Source organism: Podarcis gaigeae (genome assembly GCF_964106915.1).
Source record: "Podarcis gaigeae genome assembly, chromosome: 8".
NCBI classification, from domain to species: domain Eukaryota; kingdom Metazoa; phylum Chordata; class Lepidosauria; order Squamata; family Lacertidae; genus Podarcis; species Podarcis gaigeae.
The window spans coordinates 17,198,702-17,223,109 of record NC_139684.1 but is presented as its reverse complement, the minus strand read 5'-3'; the positions used below and the strand labels follow the sequence as shown (position 1 = coordinate 17,223,109).

The 24,408-nt window shown below is 48.5% G+C and overlaps 1 protein-coding gene and 1 long non-coding RNA gene across 3 annotated transcripts in view; one reads left to right on the top strand and one right to left on the bottom strand.

Annotated features, from left to right (window-relative positions):
* The window catches only part of SPSB1 (splA/ryanodine receptor domain and SOCS box containing 1), a 35,811-nt gene extending 14,883 nt beyond the window's left edge, over positions 1 to 20,928 (top strand). For both annotated transcript variants that reach the window (XM_083752840.1, XM_083752839.1), the window contains exons 2-3: positions 11,260 to 12,064; positions 18,344 to 20,928. In XM_083752840.1, coding sequence (XP_083608966.1) covers positions 11,371 to 12,064; positions 18,344 to 18,471 — 822 coding nt within the window. In that variant the 5' untranslated portion in view covers positions 11,260 to 11,370 and the 3' untranslated portion in view covers positions 18,472 to 20,928. The remainder of the gene's footprint in view (positions 1 to 11,259; positions 12,065 to 18,343) is intronic.
* LOC310850936 lies at positions 9,949 to 11,253 on the bottom strand. The gene is made up of 2 exons (XR_014567492.1): positions 10,284 to 11,253; positions 9,949 to 10,189 (listed from the first exon to the last, which is right to left on the bottom strand). It is a non-coding gene; the product is annotated as an uncharacterized lncRNA (long non-coding RNA).
* Positions 20,929 to 24,408: the final 3,480 nt, after the last annotated feature.

The following is a 24,408-nucleotide window of genomic DNA, read 5'->3' as shown; positions in this document are numbered from 1 at the left end:
TGGAGAGCGAGAGGGGTCAGTGTGCACCAACCCCTCTCGCTCTCCAGGCTTCAGGAAGCTATCAGCAAGCCTGGGGAGCCCGCGGGAGTTCCCGCAGGGCTCCCTAGGCTGCGGATAGCAACCTGCTGCACGGAGTGTGGGGCACGCTGAAGCAGAGCACCCCGCGCTTTGGGCAGACATCGGGCAGCCCCACAAGCTCAGGGGACATCGGGGAGGCGCAGCGCCACCATCCCGCTGTTCTCCGACCTGGTCTGGATTCCCCGACCTGGTTTTGGGGGGGAAATAAAGGAAAACTGTTGCTCAGTCCCTGCTCCTGCCCACCTAGCAGTTCAAAAGCACACCAGTGCAAGTAGATAAATAGGTACCACTCTGGCAGGAAGGTAAACGGCATTTCCGTGTGCTGCTCTGGTTCACCAGAAGCGGCTTAGTCATGCTGGCCACATGACCCGGAAGCTGTACGCCAGCTCCCTCGGCCAATAAAGCGAGATGAGCGCCACAACCCCAGAGTCTGTCACGACTGGACGTAATGGTCAGGGGTCCCTTTACCTTTACCTTCCAACTGGGCAAATACCAGAGGTTTGTATGTGTGCCCACAAGCCAGATCCAGAGGCATCAATCCAAGCCCCTATGCTGTGTATACTTCATGCACTTAAATCACATGGCTTCCTCCCGAAGAGTCCTGGGAGCTGTAGTTTTATCACTAGCAGAGCGGCACTTCCCAGCATTCTTAAACTACACTTCCCAGAATTCATTGGGGCAAGTCATATGCTTTAGATGTAGGGTGTGTGCACAGCCTTCCTTTAAACAATGCATTATCCCTCTAGCATTTTTAATCCTGTGATAACAAAAGCTCTTTACAAATGGGTGTTTGTTTATTCTCTAGCCTCCTGCCTTTCTAGACTGGTGCCCTGCAGGTGACAGAAGCATTCCCTCCCACCTGCTTCACCTTCGCACCTCCCCTCCTTTCCTCATCCAGGTGTTGCACAGAATTTTTTTAAAAAATGTGACTGGACTGGTCAGGGCAGGGCTGCAACCTTACTTAACAATGCCACTTCCTTATTGTATAAAAACAACAACAAAAGACTTCGTGGGTTTGGATGGCACTTTTAAGATGGCATTATTATTTTTTTCAGCAGCTGTGGGGAGTTTCCCAGCCTTTTCCCAGACCCTGAAATCTAGACACTTTATGTATTTATTTGCATTTATATAATCCCGCCTTTTCCTCCAAAGAACCTAAGGTGGAGTACCTGGTTCTCCCCACTTCTCATTTCATTCCCACAACAACCTTGTGAGGTAGGTTGGGGTGAGAGACAGTCAGTGGCCCAAAGTCTCTCACTGAGCTTCATAGCCGAGTGGGAATTCGAACCCCGGTCTCCGAGGTGTTTTGTCCAGCACTCTAACTGCTGCACCACATTGTCTCCTCCTTTTTTAAACTTTTAACAATGGTCACATTTTTGCTTTAAGCTAGAAAACTTTGCAGTTTGGGGATCATGTTGTTCATGTGTCTGATATTCTGATATTCCATGTCAACGCTTTGGGTGTTGCTAAGGCACAAATTCTGGCCCCAAACCTTTCCAGAACTTGTATTAGTTTCTCCTTGCCATCTCCCCCCCCCCATGGGTGTGTTTTACTTTAATTAACAACAACAACAACAACAACAACAACAACAACAACAACAACAACAATAATACAGGAAAGAGTTTGGCAAGATAAAATCACAAATGGGACTTGGTCACTGCCTTGTTCCAGGAAGAAAGTCTAGGGCGGGCCCATCTGAACTTTTTTCGCCCAGCTCAAAACTCCCCTCAATCAACCCTGTCCTTTTCTGTCTGAAACAGACCCTCTAGCTCAGTATTGTCTACACCAACTGGCAGCAGCTCTTGAGGTTTCAGGCAGGGAAGATGCCGGGATTTGAACTCTAGACCTTTTGCATGTTAAGCAAGTGAATGCATCCAATGAAGCCCATGAAAACTCACGCCATAAATAACATTGGGAGCAGCCTTATACTGAATCAGGCCCTTAGCTCAGTGTTGGCAACTGACCAGCTGGCAGCAGCTGTCCAGGGTTTCAGGCTGGGGTCTCTACCCTACCTGGAGAAGCTGTCAGGGACGCAACCTGGGACATCCTGCATGCAAGGGTGATTTAGTTCCCCAGAGCCACCCCACTTCCCTTCCCCCTGAATGTATTATTTGGTTTTAAGGTGTCATGAGACTTTAAAAAGAAGCCAGAAAGCCTGGTTTATTGTTACTGCGCATGTAGTGTCCTAGCAGCCTCTGATGCTGCAGCACCGAAACATCTTCCGGGCAGAGTCCAACCACAGTGCCAAAGTTGTGTGGCCAAGTTGGTTCTGCAAACCGGTTGTTTGTTTGGCCGCGTCTCCAGTCTGGTGTGAGAAGGCAGATACGAATGACATTCCCCAAATGCACTTGGCCAGCACTGCATCTCAGAGCGTACAATTAAGTTCCCTCTGCGCTTAAACCCGTGGCTGTGAATGTGACGCCCACAAGCCTGTTTGGCAACGCTGGTGATCGTTGCTTGCCTGCTGCTGCTGCCTCTCTTATGCAAGCAAGAGGAGTGGTGCCAATGGGGAAACCGAGGCCTGCAGTGGCCACGTTCGGTGGCCAGTCTTATCAGCTTCCTGGAAAGGGCAGGGTGAGGACGATACTAACCGTGGGTGGTTTTGGGGTTTCTCCCCAAGAGATCCGATAGCTGAGGGCTTGCCTCCCATGCAAAAGGGTCCAGGATGGATCTCACCCGTCTCAGGAAGAGTCGGATCATTGGCCTGTCTGGCTCAGCGCTGTCCACACAGGTTGGCAGCTGCTCTCTGGAGTTTTGTATGGGGGGGGCATTCCCAGCCATGCCTGGAGGTGCGGGGGGTGGGGGTGGAACCTGGGACCTTCTGCATGCAAGGCAGGTGTCCTACCACCATGCTGCAGCCCTAACCCACCAGGGGTGGGCTTTGGCCTTTCATATTTCTGCATCGCCTTGTGCGAGGCCAAAATTCAGTGTCCCCTGCTTTCCATTCTGCACATGGACTACGCCATAGTGGCAATGCCCTGCAGTGCCCCCCATGGCTTGGCCCCAGTGCGGGGGAACCAATTGCACTACTCTAAATCCACTTCTGCCCTAACCCACAGTTGGGGGCACAAAAATAGCTGGAGACCCACGTTTGGGGAACACAGCTCTAACTGGAGTTCCTTTGTTTCCCAAGCTTGAGTCTCCAGCTGTTTTTGGACTACAATTCCCATCATCCCTTTCGTGTTAGCTAGGGATGGTGGGAGTTGTAGTCCAAAAACAGCGGGAGACCCAAGTTTGGGAAACACTGGGTTAAAGGATCAGTAATGGGGACTGGGAACACAGCTTGAAATTCTCCACTAAACACACACACACACACACACACACACACACACACACAGAGCCTATATATGTATTAATCTTGCAAATTCCAGTTGCATAACACAGTTTTGTCTCGAGGCTGGAGGGAGGGAGGGAGGGATGAATTTGCACAATTCTGGTATATGCTAGTAGTCATAGACTATTGAAGGATAAGGCCGCCAATTGGAATCAGTTTCACTTGGGTCCTCCCATTTGAGGCATCCAGTTGGCCACTGTGAGAATAGGATGCCATACAAGATAGGCCATTAGCCTGATCTAGCCTCTTTTTACACTTTGATGGCTAGGTGATCTCTTAAGGCCCTTCTTGTGTTCTCAGAATGAGCTACAAAGAGCACAGGAACCTTGGCCAGCCTTCTCTTTAGCAACCCTTCTGGGCGCTAAGTTCCAGCAGCACTTTCAAGCTTACCTCCATGAGGACTAGTAACTTCTTTTAAAAAATCCAAGAAAGTAGAACTACTATAGGGTGGGGATGAAATTGTGACTTTGGTATGGTCCTAAGGGATCAGCACACCTGGATTGTGTGGCCAAGTTGGTTCTGCAAACCGGTTGTTTGTTTGGCCGCGTCTCCAGTCTGGTGTGAGAAGGCAGATACGAATGACATTCCCCAAATGCACTTGGCCACCTAAAGATGCTCAAGAAAGCAGATACGAATGACATTCCCCAAATGCACTTGGCACACCTAAAGATGCTCAAGAAACGCTTTCTTTCTGTCCACTTCTTAATCTGTAAAGAAGCAAATAGACCAAACAAGGTGTACAGTTCTCTTCCTCCCACTGCTTTCTGACTCTTTGTTTGGCTGTTGATGCTGCCTCCCAGGAGAACATGCCCTCCACCCACAAACTCCCTAATATACATGTGCATCTGATTACCCACATATGCATAATTTTAAGGGATTGCCTGTGATGGATGTGTGTAATTAAGGAGTCCTAAATTAGCCACTAGCAGTAGCAAATTGGCTACAAACCCGGCAGAGTTCAGCCCCACCCATCCTCAAACACTTTACGTAATGCGTTGGCATAACCCTGGCATGTGCCACAGTAGCCACAGCTACTGGGTAAATTGAGCTTAGTCAGAGAGCAGAAGCCTTGGCAAATAATACAAGGGGAGGCCACCCATTGTACCGCTGTGAGTCCCTGTTCTTTGGGCAGAATTTGCTGCAAATTGGAATAAATGCCCAAATCCTGGCTTGGTGCTTCACACTTCCTTCGTCTTGCACACACGCTCTCTGCAAAATTCTGTCCAGCAGTTCTGGTCTGTAGGGTTGAATCCAGTGCTTGCCCTACTCAGAGTAGTCCATTAATTTCAGTGTGCCTACTCTGAATGCAACCCATGGATTGCAAATAGTAAATTCATAAAGGGGGAGGCTGCCCATTGCATCTCTGTACAGGTCCCTGTTTTCTGAACTTGCTTTGTTGCAAATTGCTGCAGAGTAGATGCACTGGAGATAATTAGCTATTCCAGCAGCATGACTTAGCTGGAGGCAACCCACAGACTGCATAGAGTAAATCGATCCAGGGGGAGGCTGCCCAATGCTGCTCTTTGTGAGTCCCTGTTCTGCAGCAAATGGGAAGAATGGACCCGATAGTGCCTTAAAACCTGGCTGTGAGTGCTTTGCACTTTCTTTCCAGCGCACACAATTTACTGGGTATCGTGTGAGCTGGCCTTTCCACTTCCAATTCGGAGAGAGCGGCGCTTCGTCGCTGCCAGAAGCTTAGGGGAAAACGCTGGTCAAAGAACACAAGTTATGTAACATCCCCAGGGCGATCTTTCCCGACCTCCTTTTTTAAAAAAAGTTCTTAGCAGAGGAAGACGGCCAGAATCTTGCCTTCCCTGTTTACTGGCTAGGTCAGTGGACTGCTACCTCTGCCATCAGCCTTGCCGAGGATGGGTGTGGGTGGGAAGAACAGCTCTGTTTTCTCTCCGGACGGACCCATGTCAAAAGAGCCATCTTTCACCTTGGCCTGTGTCTGCAGGGCTTGGAAGATGCGTTGCCTGCTTCTGTTTCCTGTGTTGCTAGAGCGTAGAAGGGTTTTTCCACACAGCTTTTATAGTGTTTTCAAAAAGGTCGGCTCGCTGTTTCCCTTTCGCTCTCGCTGCCCGGCTCCAGAGGGCCAGAAGTCGCCAGCTTCTTACTTAATCGGGCATTTGCTGCCTTAAACAGGAAGATGGTGGTTCTTGTGGATTTGTTGCTGCTTTGCTAAAGGGGCCGAAAGCTCTAGATTTTGGGAGTTTTGCAGTTAATCTGTGGAGCATAGCCGTATAGGCACAATTTCTGATTACTGTGGCGTTATGTTCTGACTTCCGTGGTGAGTGGTTCCCCAACCCAAGTCTGCTTTGGAGAATGTGCATGTGAGAGAGAGAGAGGGTGGGGGGCAGATGCTTTTTTCCCTACCAACTTTGGAGATGGGGGTGTCACTTTGTGTGATGTAAAACATTCCCAAAGTTGTGCTTATGTGCTTTACCCCCCCCCCCCCGCACTCGTGGCCTGCAAAGAAACAATTGTGATTTTGCAAAGCTGTTTTTGATGCAAGGTACGAGATGTTTCCTCGCCAGGGACTAGAATGCTGGATGATTTGGGATTTTTCAAGCAGCTATTCCTGAAGGGGTGCCCTTTTAATTGCAGTTGGCGACCCATTCCCCCTAATGGAGCCACCACTTTGCTGGAGTCTTGCTTCTTGGCTTCTCCTAGAATCCTCATAGCAAATTCCACGTTCAGGATTGAAAATAACACGAGACTGTTATGCGAACCTGTTGTGAGGCCTCACCCGGGATGGCTGTCGTCCACCTTCTGGTCGTCCACCTTTAAAAAAAAAAAAAAAAAGGTATTGTACATCTGCCAGTCAGTGCAGACAATACTGAGCTACATGGTCTGACTTGGTATTAAGGCAGCTTCTATGCTCCTATATCATAAGAGGAGGCCTGTAGCTTAATGGTAGAGCATCTGCTTTGCATGCAGAAGGTCCCAGGGTCAGTCCCCACCAGCATCACTTGGTGGGCAGTTTGTGAAATTTCCCAGGTGCCATGGGTCCCTGAGGATCATCTAGTCCAACCCTCTGCAACGCAGGGATATGCAGCTGTCCCATACGGGGATCAAACTTTGGTGTTATCAGCACCTTGCTGTAACCAACTGAGCTACGAGGTTTGGAAATCTTTGAAGTGATTCATGAGGACTACTGCCCCTTGCCAAACAAATCTCGCAATCACGCCTCTCCCTGCCCACCCACCCCGCAAAAAAAAAATCTTGGCTGTTAAAGTTTGTATTTGGAAGGGGCTCTCATAACAGGGGACTTTCCTTTTTGAAGTTTCCTGGCTTAGCCTGGGCAGGGTTTTTGTCTGCTGTTTGGACAAGCGTTGCTTAATCCGCTTCATAAGATTCCCGGAGCTGTCCCCAAAAGCTCTCATTTCAACAAAGGAATTCTGGGGGAAAGGCTAAAAGTCAAACTAAGGCCCCACTTTTCCTGGGGCACCCCTTGAAGCCTTCACGGGCGATGGGCTGGCGACCCCTGATGGGGACCCAATAAAAATAACCTGAATTGAAACTTCTGCCTGGCTCATCCACCCTGGATCTTCCTTTTATTCTTGTGGGGTGTTCCTGACCCCCAAGAGTATAACAGGATATACTGCAGCACCACTACCTTTGATAGTCGCAGGAGGGCTTTGACCGAAATTGTGGCTGCCCCATGCGACAAAAAGTAAAACCATGCCTCCGTAAGAGGCAAGAGCAGTGACTCATACTGAGGGGCAACAGGCAGCCACCTCTCCACAGGTAACTTTATGTACAGTATTGGTTGCAATTGATCCAGTGCGGAGCTATGGGGGTGGAATTTGCCGTCGCACCATCAGCGAATGCTGATTGGAAAGATGTGCAATATCCAGGAACAGCAATTCGTGCAGAGGTGCAATGGGCAGCCTTGTCAGTCTGATTGTACTTCTTGTTTTTTAAGAAAGATTTAAATTGTTCCTCAGTTGCAGCACACCTAGTAGCGATCAGATTGCTGATTTCTGTGGCTGACTGTGTGAGCTTCTCTGTCACCGAGGATTTAGTTCAGAGTGTGTTGGAGAGTTTTGTTGTTGTTGTTGTTGTTGTGGGGGTGGGGTTTGGGGTTTTTTTTGCTTTCAAAGGAAGCATCTCAGCCAGGCTTAACCACCAAAACCAGCTCGGTGGAGCTGCTTCCGTTACTGGGTTGGCAGTGTCGGGGAGGGGAAAGATCATGCTTCTCCCCTTCGTCTTGCCAGACTCTTCTGAATCAAGAATGAGTAATGGCTGCTCGCAGGAGAGATGTCTTGGAGAGGCCCTCTCTGTCTCTCTCACCCTCCAGAGATCCTGAAAAGAGAACTTAGCAATACACTGGGCCCTGTGAGCAGCCAGCATCAAAATCAAGCACTGCTGGAACAGAAATCCCTCTTCCAAAGTGCATCTGTAGGGGAGGATGACAAGGGACCGGGCCTTCTTGGTGGTGTCCCCCATGTATGAAACTCTCTTCCCAGTAAGGTTCAACTGGGTGAACATCTTTTCGCAACCAGGTACATAGTGTGCTGCCAAACCTTTGTAATGCTGTGATGCAGGGTGGGTAGGTGTGGTTGTGTTGTGTCATAGGAAGCTGCCTTATCAGACCCATAGCTGTCAAGCGTCCCTTATTTGACGGGACAGTCCCTTATCCCAGCGCCATATCCCGCTGCTGTCCCTTATTGATGATGTCCCTTAAATTTCCCGGGTTTCAAAGGAAGCAGCTCCTCTCCCTCCCTCCCTGCGGCCAGGGATGAGGGAGGCTCCAACAGTGTTGCTTGGCTGTGTTGCTCACCCAATAAGGAGTCTAAGAACGACTGGGGGGTGGAGCTTGCATGCCTTGTGCTGATCAAATTGGCTGTCTTGCCTGGGGACTCGCCTTTGCTCAGCGCTTCCCAGCACAGAGGTGACGGTGGTTTTCCTTGCTGCATCCCCTTTGCCGGGTTGCTGCGCTATGGGAACCACCACTTGAGGCTTTGTTTGGCTGCTGGTTGACTAAAATCCCTTATTTTGGCTGCTGATCCCTTATTTTCGAGGCTGCTGGTCCCTTATTTTCAAATCTGTAAGTTGACAGCTATGATCAGACCGCTGATCAACCTAGCTCAGTATTGTCAACCCTGGCTGGCAGCAGCTCTCCTGTGTTTCAGACAGGGGCACTACCTGGAGATGCTGGGGATCAAACCTGGGACCTCTGATGCACTACCACTAAGTTGCAGCCCTTCTTTATGCATTGTGTTGTTTTTGTCAGCTCCTCCTAAATTATGCGCACTGTTTAAAGTATGTTGTTATTCTCTTGGACACCTTGTTGTACAACAAGCGACTGGCAGCTGAAATAAAAGCAATATTGAATGATACCTAGAGGAGGAACAATTTGTGACCTTGTGTGTTGCTAAAACACGCACCTGGTTGTCTGCGTAAGACTCGTCATCCCCACAAATGCGCAAGAGCGCCTCCTTGGAGCACATGTCTGCATTGCTTCCCCTTTTGGCCGAACTGTGCCCAGACCTGGCTCCTTTTGGCAGGGGGTGGCGTGTGCTCAGTTTCCCCTTTAATTAGAGAGCTCTGTCTGAGCTGCTGCCAGCCCAGCTGCTCTGCGGTTACGCCTCTGTCCAAGAGAGAAAGAGGCATCGGAGGTGTCCAATTAGCTGCAGGCCACCTTCCTGTCTTGGCGTGATCTCATTCTTCAGATGTTGCTTTCTGGTTCCCGGAGCTCTGGAGAGGACAAAAGAGGGTGATGATGATGATGAACTGAGGCCTTCTTCTGGAAGCCTGTTGAGCCAGCTTTTGGCTTCTGCAAAATGGAATAGGTAATGCTGTATTTTTCCTGTTTTATTCACAGTGCCAGGGTGAGTTGTTTCAGGCCCATGGGCCATATCCGGCCCTCCAGCTGTCTTTTTCTCTCCCAGGGCCACACTGCCTTTCTGGCACTGATTTACATCTTGTCCTTGAGTTTGTTTGTTTTTGCCTGAGCTCTGATCATGCCTCTTGCTTGTCTGTACAGTATATGGAGAAGGGTTTTTTTTTTTGGGGGGGGGGTTTAAACTAGATTATTGTGCAAAGGTAGAATCCACATTCTTGCTCCACCCACTTTTGCCTCTGGCTCCGCCCACCAATGGGACGTGGCCCTCGGAAGGTTGTCCAAAAAATAATGTGGCCCTCAGGTTCAAAAATCAAATGATCAGCTTTGCCTCTTCTTTATGTTGCTTGTGGTGTATATACCTTTTTCAAGCCAGGGTGCCTATAAAATGTTTGTGTGTATAATATATATATGTATAATACTGTGTGTGTGCTTGACACAAGGTCTGATTCACTCTCCCTACCATTTTTTTTCCATGCCAAGCGAAATCCTGATCATGAGTAACAGTTATGACTGCACCTGGCAGCCTTTCTGGGAGATTGCCTCATTCCAGGAAATGTTTTTTTTCTTAGAAAGCGAGTTCCCACCCTTATTATTATTATTTTTTCAAATGTTTTCGCCATCCCTTCTGCCTCTCTCCCCCCCACCTACCCCCCTCTCAAAAAAAAACCCCCACAGTGGACCCAGCTTCTCTGCCATATTACAGAAGATCCCTTGTTATAAAGCAAACTGGAATGTAGATTTCGTGGTACTTCTGAGGATGAGTGTGAGTGAGGGTGACACTCCTGAGTCACTTGTACAAGATGGTCGTATCTTGGTGCCTGTCCTCTGCATTTTCCTTAAGGGAATCAGAAGTTCTTCGCTTAAGAGTTTCAGGACTCTTATAGAGCGGCTCCCTTCTGATCTGTCTTGATCTAACGCGGATAATTCTGGAGAAGCAAAACAGGGTGTGTGTATTTTGATTATCTTACCCTGTTTTTCCCCACACAAACTCTTCCCCCCCTCCCTTGGATTTCCACTAACATTTTGGGATTCTTTTTGCCAAGCATGGATGGAATGTGAAACTACGAACACTCCGATGTGTTTGTTTTCCTGCTAATTTTGCCATTTTGCTGCTTGTGAATTCTTCGAAGGGGCTACTGGCTAGCATGAAATAATTCTAATATCCCCCCAACTTTTCCTGCATTTGCAAAATATTACAAATGAGACCAGTGGTCGAGGATCCTTCTAGGTGATCTATCGAAGTTTGTAATCCCATCAGCCTCTGTTCATGTTGTGGTGATGAAATTTGGGGGGGGGGGGTACTAGGGACTTTAAAAGTGTTGGTTTTGAAATAGTAAAGCTTTTTATGGCTCCAGACCCTGTTATTATTAACAATAATATTTCATTTAAATCAACCCTTTCCTCCAAGGAGCTCAAAGTGGTACACATAGTTTTTCCTCTTCCATTTTGTCCTCGCAACAACTCTCTGAGGGTAGGTTCGGCTAAGAGAATGGCTCAGGATTACATCAAATGAGCTTCATGGCCGACTAGGCAACTTGAACTCTGGTCTCCCAGGTCCTCGTCTGACACTCTAACCACTGCACCACACTGGCCCATGTAATAAATAAGTAAATAATCTTGGGAGTCTGGGACAGGGGGAAGAGTGATGGTCAAGCTACCCTAAGGTTGCTAGGCGACACGCAACTCTACTCCCAGGCTTCCCTCGGGCAACAAGGCCATATGACAATCGGAGTCTTATTTTCAGAATGTGGAACCTCGCCAGCCTTCTGTGCTGAGGAAACATGATTCAAGTTGCCGGCCTAGAACCCGCCAAGCCTCCTCATAGGATGGTTGTCCCATGCTTGTTTTTCCTCTACTGTTGTGTCGGCGTCCTTTATCTCCTCCGGCAAGCCAAACGGGTTCTGTGGAGCCTCCCATCGCACGGCCTTCCATGTGTGAATTTTTAATGTTTAACTCTTCTTCCCCGCTTCTTGTTTTTCTCCTTTCCATCCATTAGGCGATTCTGACGGGATCTCTCGTAGCAACCTGTGAGGGCTTGAATGACGCCCGTGCACGGCCAGCGCGATTGATGAGCCTGCTTTGGGGTGCCTATTAATAGACGGTAAAGATGGGGCAGAAAGTCACCGGCGGGATAAAGACTGTGGATATGAGGGACCCGGCCTACAGGCCCCTGAAACACGAGCTCCAGGGGCTGGATTATTGCAAGCCGGCCCGATTGGACCTCCTCCTAGACATGCCCGCCGTCTCCTATGAGATTCAGCTGCTGCACTCATGGAACAATGACGACCGCTCCCTCAACGTCTTTGTGAAGGAGGACGACAAGCTCATATTTCACCGGCATCCGGTGGCCCAGAGCACGGACGCGATCCGGGGCAAGGTGGGCTACACGCGGGGTCTCCATGTCTGGCAGATCACCTGGGCGATGAGGCAGCGTGGCACGCACGCGGTGGTCGGTGTAGCCACGGCGGATGCCCCCCTGCACTCAGTGGGGTACACGACGCTCATTGGGAACAACCACGAGTCGTGGGGGTGGGACCTCGGGCGGAACCGGCTGTACCACGACGGGAAGAACCAGCCCAGCAAGACGTACCCGGCCTTCTTGGAGGCTGACGAGACTTTCATCGTGCCCGACTCGTTTTTGGTGGTGCTGGACATGGACGATGGGACCTTGAGTTTCATCGTGGACGGACAGTACATGGGGGTTGCTTTCCGGGGACTCAAAGGGAAAAAACTGTATCCGGTCGTGAGCGCCGTGTGGGGCCACTGTGAAATTAGGATGCGCTACTTGAATGGGCTTGACCGTACGTATCCTCTCTTCTTCATTTTTCCTACCTGGATTTGAGAGTCTGAATTGGCTCCTCTGTCTGAGTCACTGTTCTAGGGTTGCCACTATTCAGTCTTTCCACCTGCTGAGTAATTTTGTCACCTTTCTGCATTAGGTAGCCCTGGGTCATCTAGTTACTCCCAGTTGTAGGCATTTATGCTGCCTTTGGAGCGGGAGGGTGCCTGTTGCATCTCTGATGCATTACTCTGGGCTGATCTACCTCTAAGCCAGGCGATTGTGTGTGGCTTTCAGTGGCGTAGCGTGAGTTGTCAGCACCCGGGGCAAGGCAAGTAATTTGCACCCCCTAACCCGTGGATTTGCGCCCCCTAACCTGTGGATTTGCGCACCCTAACCCTAACCCCCAGATGTTGCGCCCGGTGCGGCCGGCCCCCCCTGCACCCCCCACGCTACGCCACTGGTGGCTTTTCAGAGGGCAGGTAATTCCCTTCCTCCTTTTCTTAAACACTTTAGAAATTAATCTGTTGAGGGTAAGTAAGCCTCCCATTCTGACTCAGAATTAAAATCAAGAACTTAGGGGACTCCAGGTCTGGAGGTTTTCCACGGAGCTATCCTCCCTGGGTCCTCCATAAGTTCCTGTGAATGCATGTATGCTTTTAAAAAAGTGCAACAGGCCAGACATTTGCCTGCTTATCTAAATTCCTGTTAAGGATAAGAGGGGCTTTGTGCTGAGTCACAGCTTTCGAAAATGACTCAGTGAAAAATATCTGGCCTGGTCGCCTCTAGTCCTTTTTAGCCTGTCTTCTCCCTGCGGTGTGTGACACCTTCTGTTGTCTGTCTCTGGTTTCTCCCCGCTGCAAACACTTTAGTGGCACATCCTGTGTTTTATTAGCCCCATGCAATTTGCAAATGTGTGTGTACTTGGCAAGGGAACCTGCTTCTCAAAACGGAAGTGGGCACAGATTGCAGGAGGGGCGGTGTTCCTCGCTTCCTCCTCCCCCCCAGCCACCCCCCCACCCCAGTGGGGACCCCCTTTTAAGTGACGTTTTACAGGGCTATCCCAGCATCCTCCTTTGTGCCTGTTGTTCAGAGGAGACACGGCAGGCAGAGGCATCCTAGGAACACCTAAGCAGGCCCCGTTGAAAAGTGATTAAAAGACCAGCTCACTTCCTTTTGCTAAGTGAAACCCACACAGTTCATTGCTTTAGCGTCTCTTTGTGAAAATGACAGTTAAGAAGGGCAGGTAGAACTGAAGTACAGGTTCATATGGACTAGGGAACTATCCAGAATGTTCCAAGTGGAGGATGTTTCTGTGATCCCAGAGTACCCAGCAGCAGGCGAGGTGGCCCACAGCCTCCCTGCGTGATTACCTGTTCTGGGCTCACTTTGTGTGGATTAGCAACTTCTGGGTTCAAGTGTAGGTGCTTCTGCTTGGCACTCTGATTGACCAGTGCCTGACTCATTCAGTAATCCCCGACGCAGAAGTGCAGCATGCAAGACTGCCCATTCCCCCGGAAGAGGCTGCCTGTCGCACCTCTGCATGAGTGGGCATGCCTTGCGTCTGGTCAGGAGGTCAGAACATTGACAACTGGAATCCAAAGCATCTGGAGGGCCCCAGGTTGGAAGAAACTATGATCGCTGGGGCTACCAGTTGCTGGAAACTACAGGAGGGGGTTTGCTCTTGTGCTGGAGTCTTGCTTGCAGCTTCCCATCTGATTGGCCGCTGTGAGAACAGGATGCTGGACTAGACGAGCCATTGGCCTCATCTAGCAGACTCTGTAAGAAGTAAGCTTAATTTTGACAACCAGCAAGGCCCTCTCAGGCTCAAGAGCCCTTGTTTCATATTTTGCACATTGCACACTCCTGGTTTTGGTGTCTTCTCCAGAACCCCCACCCCTCCCCAGAAATGGGTTTGCCGACACAGCTGGCTTTCAGATGCAAAGTGTAGACTTAGCAGCCTGATGGAGCACACGCCCAAAGCTTCCCCTGCCTTCTCAAGCCCAGATCTTATTGCCTTCTATTAAGAAACAAAACTGGATCCTTCTTCACGTGGCACATAGTTAAACTGTGGAACTCACTCCCACAGGAGGCAATGACTGCTGCCAACTTGGATGGCTTTATAAAAAAAGATAATGCCACTTAGGCCTTTCTTTCCCTAGCCAGCAAGGGCTTTTAAAAAGAAATAAAATGTAAGTACAGTGGTACCTCGGGTTAAGTACTTAATTTGTTCTGGAGGTCCGTACTTAACCTGAAACTGTTCTTAACCTGAAGCACCACTTTAGCTAATGAGGCCTCCTGCTGCTGCCGTGCCACCGGAACACAATTTCTGTTCTCATCCTGAAGCAAAGTTCTCAACCCGAAACAATATTTCTGGGTTAGTGGAGTCTGTAACCTGAAGCGTATGTAACCTGAGGTACCACTGTATTGGAAGAGAAAGTAGTCCATATTCTGCACTAAGAGAACCTGGGTTTTGTGGGGGAAACCTTCTTTTTGTATTTAACCCAGTTTGCATAAGTCTGAGTGTTTGTGCAGAGTCTCTTTCTGACTTTGAGGAGCTGCCCCAGGCCTAAAATTGGCGCTGAATTCCTGGAAATTCTACTTACTGAGTTTGTTCACTTGGCTCCCACTATTGCGCCAGCAGCTCTCTGCAGCCTTCAGGGCTAGTAAGTTTTTTCTCTTCTTCCATGAAGTTGAGGTTATCAGGATGGCCTGTTCTGCAGTTGACTAGAATTGCAACACTGGCCTTCTCAATCTAGAAGAGACAGCTGCTTTGGGGGGGGGGTGTATGGCTGGATCTAGCTGGATCTATTTATTTGCCTGCAGGTTACCGTATTTTTCACTCTATAGGACGCACCAGACGATGAGACGCGCCTAGTTTGGGGGGGGGGGTGGAAACAAGAAAAAAAAAATTCTGAATCCCAGAAGCCAGAACAGCAAGAGGGATCTGGCTTCTGGGATAGCCGCTGAAGCCTCTCCCGGGCAGCGGGGTGAAGGCTCCCCCTGCCTGGAAGAGGCTGCGTACGGCTAAGCTACCCTCTGTACCTTCCCCCATCTCCCGCAAGAACCGCGCGCTCTTTAAAGGGAGCGCGGTTCTTGGGGGCTTTTCTGGGAGGTGGGGGAAGGGACAGAGCCCCCACTTCCCACAAGAGCTGCGCAAAGCCTCCTCCCGCTGCCCTACAGAGGCTTCGCGGGAGCTATCCAAAAGCCAGAATAGCTAGAGGGAGCACTGTGCAGTGGGTGCCTTCATCCCGCTGCCTTGCAGAGGCTTTGCGCAGCAAAGCCCAAAGCTAGAACAGCGAGACGGAGCGCTGCGCAGCGCTCCTTCTCCCTGTTCTGGCTTCTGGCTTAGCCACGCAGCCTGCATTCGCTCCATAAAACGCACACACATTTCCCCTTACTTTTTAGGAGGGAAAAAGTGCGTCTTATAGAGCGAAAAATACGGAACATTGCCGTAGCCTTTAGACTGAAGGATTCTCTTGCCGCAGCCTAGAATGGGGGCTTCTTGGCAAAATAACATTCAAGCTACAGGTTTGGCAGGTCATGGCTGTCACAGACCCTTTTAACATTTGGTTGTCTCATGGCCTATGCAACACCTGAACCCACGGCATTACCTGTTTTTGCTCTGTGCCTTCCAAACTGAGAGGCGCTGTGTGGCGGTTTGTTGCACGCCAATAGTTGTGCAATAGAGATGGCCATGCAGTCAGCACACAAGTGTGTTTTGAGTTACGCTTGCATCAATCTGCAAGCAGAAATTAGGAACCTCATGTGGAGGAGTGGGCTGTTTCTTTTCAAAACCTAGAGCAACCTTTCCCAACCTGGTGGTCCTACAAAGGAGAGGCACTCAGGACCCATTCAGAGGGCCCTCTGACTGGCTGGATGGTAGAGCATCAGTTTTGCATGCAGAAGGTCCAGTCTGCAATGACATCTCCAGGTAGGGCTGGGAGAGACTCCCTGTCTGAAATCCTAAGGCAGGCATAGGCAGACTTGGCCCTCCAGATGTTTTGGGACTAAAACTCCCTTTACCCCTAGCTAACAGTGGTCAGGGATGATGGGAATTGTAGTCTCAAAATATCTGGAGGGCCGAGTTTGTCTATGCCTGTCCTAGGGAGCCACTTGGTCCTCCAGCTGTTTTGGGACTACAACTCCCATCATCCTTAGCTAGCAGTAGTCAGGGATGATGGGAATTGTAGTCCAAAAACAGCTGGAGGGCCAAGTTGGGGAAACCCTGGTGTAAACAGTACTGATCTCAATAATCTGGACGAGGAACACCGAGCTGAGTTTTCCAACTTCCCTGGTGGATGCAGAATGCACTTGGACTTCACCAATGACTTTGTGTTCCAGAAGTTTGAAGTTATATTTCTCTCTTCCTCTGCCTGCTGCCCCCACCCCCAGTTTTCCAAGCCAGCCGGCGGTCTTCCTTGTGATCAAAGCTCACGTCTTCAACTACCTCAGTGGAAAATGTGTCTGGGGAGGAAATTGCAGCTGGGAGTAGGTCACTGCGCTGAGGCTCTGCCCAAACGAAAAGGGAGTTTTTGTTGCCCGTATCTGTGACGTCGGCTCTGCGCAGGGGGGCCTTTGCAGGTGTCCCCTGCCTGCAGAGTCAGTCAGCAAGCAGGGTGGGGCTCCTTTTCAGGAAATCTTAAGTCAACTCAGATCCTTGCCAGGAGAGAAAGATGCTACCTGGATTGGGATCGGCCAGTGCTCCCAGCTGGGAAGATGTGGGATGTTTTTCCAGGGCCTGTCTTGAGAAGGGCAGTAGCTCCGTGGTGGTGTTTGCCTTGCATGCAGAAGTCCACAGTAGCATTACCAGGTAGTGCCAGCTGGGAATGCCTCTTCTCTGAAAACCCTGGAGAGCCACTGCCAGTCAGTGTAGACAGTACTGAGCTAGATGGGTCAACCATCTGATTCAGAATAAGGCAATTTCCTATGTTGCAAGGAAATGGCCGTAGCTCAGTGGTAGAGCACCTGCTTTGCATCCAGGTGGTTCAGTCCCCACTATCTCCAGGTAGAGCTGACAAAGAACCCTGTCTGAAAACCCTGCCGGTCAGTGCCGACACAGCTTGGCTAGATGGACCCAATGGTCTGACTCAGTTTAAAGCAATCCCCTGTGAGATCCTGAGTAGTTTTAGTTATCTTCTTATTTATATAAATACTTATAACACGTACTGCAGTTTCTTTAGAAAAATCAAAGCAGTATACACACACATACAACCAGAATTAATTAGCCAGCTCAGTGTTCTTTTAAATGTTTTTTCATTAGCTGTTTGCATAAGAAGAGTTTTCAGCCATCTAAGGCTGAAAACCCAGGCTGGTGTCCCTCCAGATATTGATGATCTCCCATCACCCCTGACCACTGACCATGCTGGCCAAGACTGATGGGAGTCGGAGTCCAGCCGCACCTGGAAGTGTACCACATTGGCTACCTCTGGTGTAAAAGTTGCTGAGGGCACCTGTTCCATCTCTGTGAGAAGATTCTGCAACACTGGACGAATGACACCAGAGGGTTTGCTTCATGCTGAACTGAACATGCAAGTGATTTTGAAGATCCAGCTTAGGGTATCAGTGTTTATGAAGGCCAGAGCTGTTGGTTAGAACAAGATCTGGCAGGAAGTATCTTTTCATTCAAGAGAGATTGAGCCAGGCTAGTGGAAGGCAGATGTGGCAAAATCTGGGGCCTATGTATGCGCTCCACATCCACAGGAGCGCAATTGTGTACGGTGTTGGGTGCAGAAGGGTGGACGTGGTTTTCTTAAACTGCTGTATCTTGGCTGGGTTCTTTTAAAAAACAAAACAATACAGATTTGTCTGAAGTTTGGACAACTTCTGGCATTCAGTGTGTGGGGTGCTCTGTGCCAGATTTCAGACTGCTTGAAGAAATCCTCTTCATTTTATGAACATTTGGAGAACATTATTGTCGTGGAATGTTTGTAAGAGACAGGCGCATACAGTGTGTCTGTATTAAACAAGACATGTAGTCCTGTACCGAAGCTCTAACGGAGCTGTGTTTGTAGTCAGACGGTTGGACCAACTAGATCAGTACTGCTGCTTATGACAATAATTGTAGTTGAAGAGTGCTGGGAGCTGTACCTCTGTGAAGGGTAAACTACAGTTCCCAGGATTCTTATTGAGGAAGACATGTGCTTTAAATGGATGGTGTGCAGGCAGCCCTGGATTCTATACTGATAAACATCCTCTTTCAGTCTTTTGCATGCTGCAAAGGGGTGCTTTGTACCGTACATTCTTAATTCTGAGCACTGCACTTAATGCTCTTTGGCACTCTTTCCCCCCTCTCCTGCAGCTGAACCTCTGCCTCTGATGGACCTTTGCCGGCGCTCCGTCCGCCTTGCCCTGGGAAAGGACCGCTTGAACGAGATACACGCACTGCCACTGCCAGAATCCCTGAAGAGCTACCTTCTCTATCAATGACCCCCTCATTTTGGGGCGGGATGGACAGACACTCTCGCAAGAAGCAAAAGAGAGAGATGGATTGAGTGGACTACAGTATTCTTGGAAATTATATATATATATATAGACATACATCAAACTTTCACTCTCCTAATCTGCTTCAGTCGATCCCAGCTTGGATCCACTCCCTCTCCCTATGCCAAATTAGGGGGTCGGGGAGAGAAACCTACAATACATGCCTTTCGAAGAGCCCAACCTACTTAAAAGCCATGTTCTGCCCTCCAGAGATCTCTGTTGCAAGAAGTCAACATGATGGAATTAAAGGTACCAGGTGCTCAGATGGGGGTACAAGATGGTTTGCCACGACCTGAGGATTTCGTTTTTTTATTTAAAAAAACCTGCCCAGCAACTCTTCAAGGAGAAGATGATGACACCAAAAATATTGCTCCGTGTGGACATGTGTTTTTAAACGATACTGGAATAGGCAGCCGTTGTGGGTGTCAAAGAAATGTCTTATGCCCTGTATGCGAATCCTGCTCCTCTTTAATTTTGATTTTGTGTTGGCCTCTGCCTTCAGACCACTCAAATTGCTTGCCTTTCTTTTCTTTTTCTGGGAATTCACTTGAACCTGTAGCTTGGGAGTTGGAGATATAGGGGGTTAGCATGGGATGAAGCTCCAGTAGCTCAGGGTTGGAGACCCTGTGGGTCATCTGGATGTTGTTGTGCTACAGCTCCCATCATGGCTGACCACTGGCCTCGGTGGCTGGAGCTGATGGGCGTTGGGAGTCGACCAACATCTGCAGGGCCACTGGTTCCCCATACCTGCTTGTGAAATAGCTAGAGAGCCCGCCTTGGGTTAGGATGTGGTTGTGAGTGATGAAGTCTCAAGAATTTGCTCTCCTAGACTGGCTTTGCCTTGAGTTCCTTGGCAATACTCCCATCAGCTCCCCCTCTTTAGCCAAGTCTTGGTTTTAGTTTAGTTGACCTGTAAAATGGGTTTAAAATAGGCATGGAGTTGTCATCCAGCAGCATCTGAAGGACCGCAGTTTAGCCACCCCTGATTTAAAATCCTGGTGATGCCTGGGTATATCTCCTGCTTTCTTAAGCCAGCCAGCCTTCCAATCACATTATGTTGGTCACAACCATTGTCGTTCCAGTCCTGTTGGTGGGATATGGAGAAAGATTTGGCCAAGCCAATGACTATAGTTTTCTTTGTAGTGACTGCTCAGATTTTATTTTTTCGTCAAAAGAGAATTCTCCATCTTGGCCTCACCCTGTCCCTGAACACAGCTATCTTGTCAGGCTACATTCTTACCGTGCATTTAAAGCACGATGCTACCATGTTTAACAGTCATAGCTCTCCCATCAAAGAATTCTGGGAGCTGTGGTTTGTTCAGGGGGCTGAGAGTTGTTAAGAGACCCGCTCACCTCATTCCCGTTATAGAGCTAAAATCCCCAGAGTTCCTTCTAACAACTTGCAGCACCCTCGATAAACTACAGTTCCCAAAATTCTGGTGGGGGACATGGGAAGCCGTGATTGTTGAAAGTCATATCCTAGTAGTCAAAGTGGATGTTTTGAATGTGGCCCTAGAGTACCAGCTATGGATTGACCTTAGCACAGAATGAGCTGAATCTTGTTGAGAGAAAACATGCCCCAGTTTGGTGCAGGGCAGGAAGTGTCAATGTGAACACTACAGTCCTTGAAGACTCAAGAGTACATCCTTCGTATGCAAGGCACACAAGGTTTTCATCTAGAAGAGCAAATGTTCTCCTTTATCCGAGCAACCTGAAAGCCTTCCCCAAAAAGCTTCTGAACTGCCATCACAGAGAGGTTTATTTGCACAATTTTTTTCCATTATGGGGGAGGAAAATAAATCTGCCTCTCACTTTCCCACCCTCACCATACTTGTGTCAGGTGTGTTCTGTATAGGTACAAATGAGCTTATTTGTTAGAAAATGTTAATATATTTTTGTGGGGGGGGTTCCCCCCTTTGTATAGAAGAGGACTGTTTGGGTTTTTTGTTTGTTTGTTTTTTAAAGAAATGCTGCTGTAGGGTTTTTTAAAAATGAAAATAGCCTAGTTTTTAAGAAGCACAGAACTGGTGCCAAGTTTGGATTTGGGAGGAGACCTTGACGTGCCTCCCTTTTTAAAGTCAACTGTTATAAGTGGGACACTTTTTCAAATTGCACAGAGGATTTTAATGTGTACAAAGCCGAGGATTTTTAAACCAATCCTACTTGTGTCTTTTCCACTGACACTGGGAATTGTCCTCATCACCTCTTTGGTGTGTTTTTTTCATTTCTCCTGTTTTTGTTTCTCTCTAGTCTTCTACCACCCTTCCCATCTCCTCTTTATACCTCTTGGTGTATTTGGCTTGTATGGTTTTTAAATCTCTCACTAGTCCCACCCGCTCCGTCCCCCAATGACTGTAGATAATCAATAACCAAATTTAAAAATAAAAATTTATTAAATATTGAGACAGTAGTAGTTGTCAATTTAAATGGGCCCCACAATTAAGGGGAGTTTTCTGTGTGTTCTGCGATCCTGCAGTGGGGAAGGAAAAATGTATATTGTGACCTCTGGACTGAATGGATTGAATGAATGAATTTTGCATTCCACCTTTCCTCCCCAAAGAACCTAGAGTGGCCAACAGATACACAATTTAAACAAAAGCAAAGCAAAAACATTCAAAATCAAATAAGAACATTCTAAAAACCATTAAAGGTAAAGGGATCCCTGACCATTAGGTCCAGTCGTGGCCGACTCTGGGGTTGCGGTACTCATCTCGCTTTATTGGCCAAGGGAGCCGGCGTACAGCTTCTGGGTCACGTGGCCAGCAGGACTAAGCCGCTTCTGGTGAAACCAGAGCAGCGCACAGAAATGCCGTTTACCTTCCCGCTGGAGCAGTACCTATTTACCTACTTCCACTTTGATGTGCTTTCGAACTGCTAGGTTGGCAGGAGCAGGGACCGAGCAACGGGAGCTCACCCCGTCGCAGGGATTTGAACTGCCAACCTTCTGATCGGTAAGTCCTAGGTTCTGTGGTTTAACCCACAGCACCACCTGTGTCCCATTACAATTTTTAAAAGCCAAAAAGCAGATACAGGCCATTTTTCCATCCAATGGACTCAAGGTTGCAAGCGTCAGTTCTTCAGCCATCAAATGCCTGGGGAAACAGGAATGTTCCCGAATTCCTCCTGAAAGCTGGTAAGGATAATGATGGAGGTATAGGCATACCTTCCAAGGGAGGGCATTCCACAACCAGGAAACCACCACTGAAACGGGCTGAGAACTCAGAAGTTTGGAAACTGTGTGTAAAAAGGGTTGTATCCAATGCTAATCCTCCTCAGAGCAGACTCGTTAAATTAACTAACATGAGAGCCAGTGTGTTGTAACAGGGTGATGGAAAATGAGCTGGGAGACCAGGGTTCAAAACCCTCCTCACCCATGAACTTCACTGGGTGACGTTGGGCCAGTCCACTATCTCTCAGCCTAAACTACCTCTTAGGGTTGTTGTGAGGATAAAACAGGGAGGAGAGGAACATGTGTCCCATCTTGACCTTCTTGGAGGAAAAAGTAGTGTATAAATGAAATAAAAAGGGGTTCATTTGAATAGGTCTGCTCTAAAACTTAGTTGAATAATAAAATGCATGCAATAATTATAGCAAAAAGGTGAGCCTCAAAATGGTACCAGCAAACAGTGGGGACTTTGTTTTTATTTTTAAAAAGCCACCCCAAAGTTCCCTAATTTGGCAATTGATGATTGTATTAAAAATTCCCTACATATTCCAGTGTTACCTTGCGGCTTGTCTGCATTGGTCTTTTTTTTTTTTTAAAAAAAAAGAGCTCTAGGAAACCACACAAAAAAAAGTATTGCAAAGCTTGCATATTTAAGCTTTGCAGGTGGTATCAATCAGACTCGGTTCCTGTTGGAGCAGGTACCTTGGAAGGGGATAAAAAAAAATTCAAAAAAAAGAAACCCACCATCTCGGACCATATGTGGGCAAAAAAATCAGCTCCTGCATCCATTCCATTCTCCTTCACGGCTGCTGCTGGAATGCGGGTTTTGCTAAGCCATAAACTGCCTCAGGAGAAAAGTTTTTTTTTTAAAAATTATTATTATTATTTTGGGGTGGGGGGAAGTCGAAGAGAGAAAGGAGAATATTTTGTCCGTGCTGGCTTCCAGACACCCAAACAGCCAGCTGTAGCCAGCAGCTGAAATAAATGACCTCCTTGCAGTTTGGTGTTTATGTACGTCGCCATGGCAACCCTGCAGACCCGTCATGGGGACTGCGTAGCCTGGCCTGATGCTCTCGCAAAAGGGCTGTTGCATATTAGCTAGGCCGGATGGATCTGCCAGCGGGGATATATACGTGTGTGTGTGTGTGTGTGTGTGTACACACGAATATCCTTGCAACGCCTCATGAGCCTGAAACATGACAAGGCAGGCATGAATTATGGGTCTCCTGATGGGCCGAGTCTCCCCCCGCCTTTTCCTCTCTTCTCTCCCCCCCCCCCATTTATGTGGTGTTCAATACTTTCCCCGTAGTCATGTGCATGGAATTTACCCTTGGCAGCGTTCTCCTTCCTTTCTGTCAGTTGATGCACTTAAGTTCAAGGGGCCTGGCTGCAGGGATGGGTGGGCAAATCCCTCTTCGATCCCTTCGCTAGGGTTACTAGGTGAGTGTGGCGATCACACAGGGTCCCCGGACGTTTCACCGTCTATTGATCCCTGCGCCACCACTTTATTTCTCGCTGCCGCCACCCAGGCCCTACCTGGGACAATACTGAGTCCAGTCAGGGTTAAATTGGAACATAAACTTTTGTTTGTTTATTGCAGTTTAACAAGTGTGTGGTTTCATAAACGGTATCGGTCAATTACAATCATGGGGTGCCTATCCAGACCTATAACTTCCACTACCTGCTCCTCACTCACTAAACCACCTCTCAGATATTTACTTGTCTTCCTAGCCCCTAACTGTTCCTGACTCAGCTTATTTCGCTACACGAACTCAACCTACCGACAGACTCTATCCCTATTCACTCCTACTCCAACCAACCACCCAACTCCCAACGAACTCCCCTTTCGCCCCTCACAGAGCTGGTTTTATAGTCTCTCTGACTCCACCCCCTGGGTTCTGATTGGGTAACTTGTTTAACTAATTCACCTCCAGCATTCTCATATGTTAACATCACAAGGAGCATCCCAGATCCTGAGATTTCAGGGCCCAAACCGGAAACCCTAGTTGCATAGGCGACTTAACCATTCAATTATGTAACTTGAAGATTATGGGTAACACTGTGGTTAGGGGGAGGTATCCAATCAGCTGCATTAGAATTCTTTAAAGCGTCTTCATTGCCGATTGTGCTGGAGATCAGAAAGCCAATATTAGTTCAACCTAGCCAATCTTCCCCTTCCGATAACTGTTTGTTTGTATTGGCCCCAAGTGTAGATGTGTTGCCCTGCAACGGATTGCCTGCTTATCAAGGGCAAACAAATTATTACACCACCAGAATAAAAAAAGATAATAAAATAGAGAGGGAAGGTCAGGTTAAGGAACAGGTGGAGAGGGGGCTTCGATGTGACCTTTTACCCTTTTTGCATCGCAAGCTCACACTACTGTGAGGTTTTCACATTTTATTCAGTGAGATAGAACAGGGTTGGGGGGGGTCTCTGGTCTGTAGACCCAGTATGGCCCATTAAACCACTTTCTCTCTCAACCACACCCGTTAATTAGCTGACATCATCATTGGACTTATTCCAGGTCAACTTTGACAGGTGGGTGAGGCCGCCTGCCTACCAGTCACCTGACTTTGCCATTATGTCAGATGATTGACAGGTGGCTGACACTGACCACCTGTCAAAGTTGACCGGGGAGGGGGAGATAAAGATTTGGCCCACCAGGCCACAAGTGTTTCCAGGCCACAAGTGTTTCCTACCCCTGCACTAACACCTT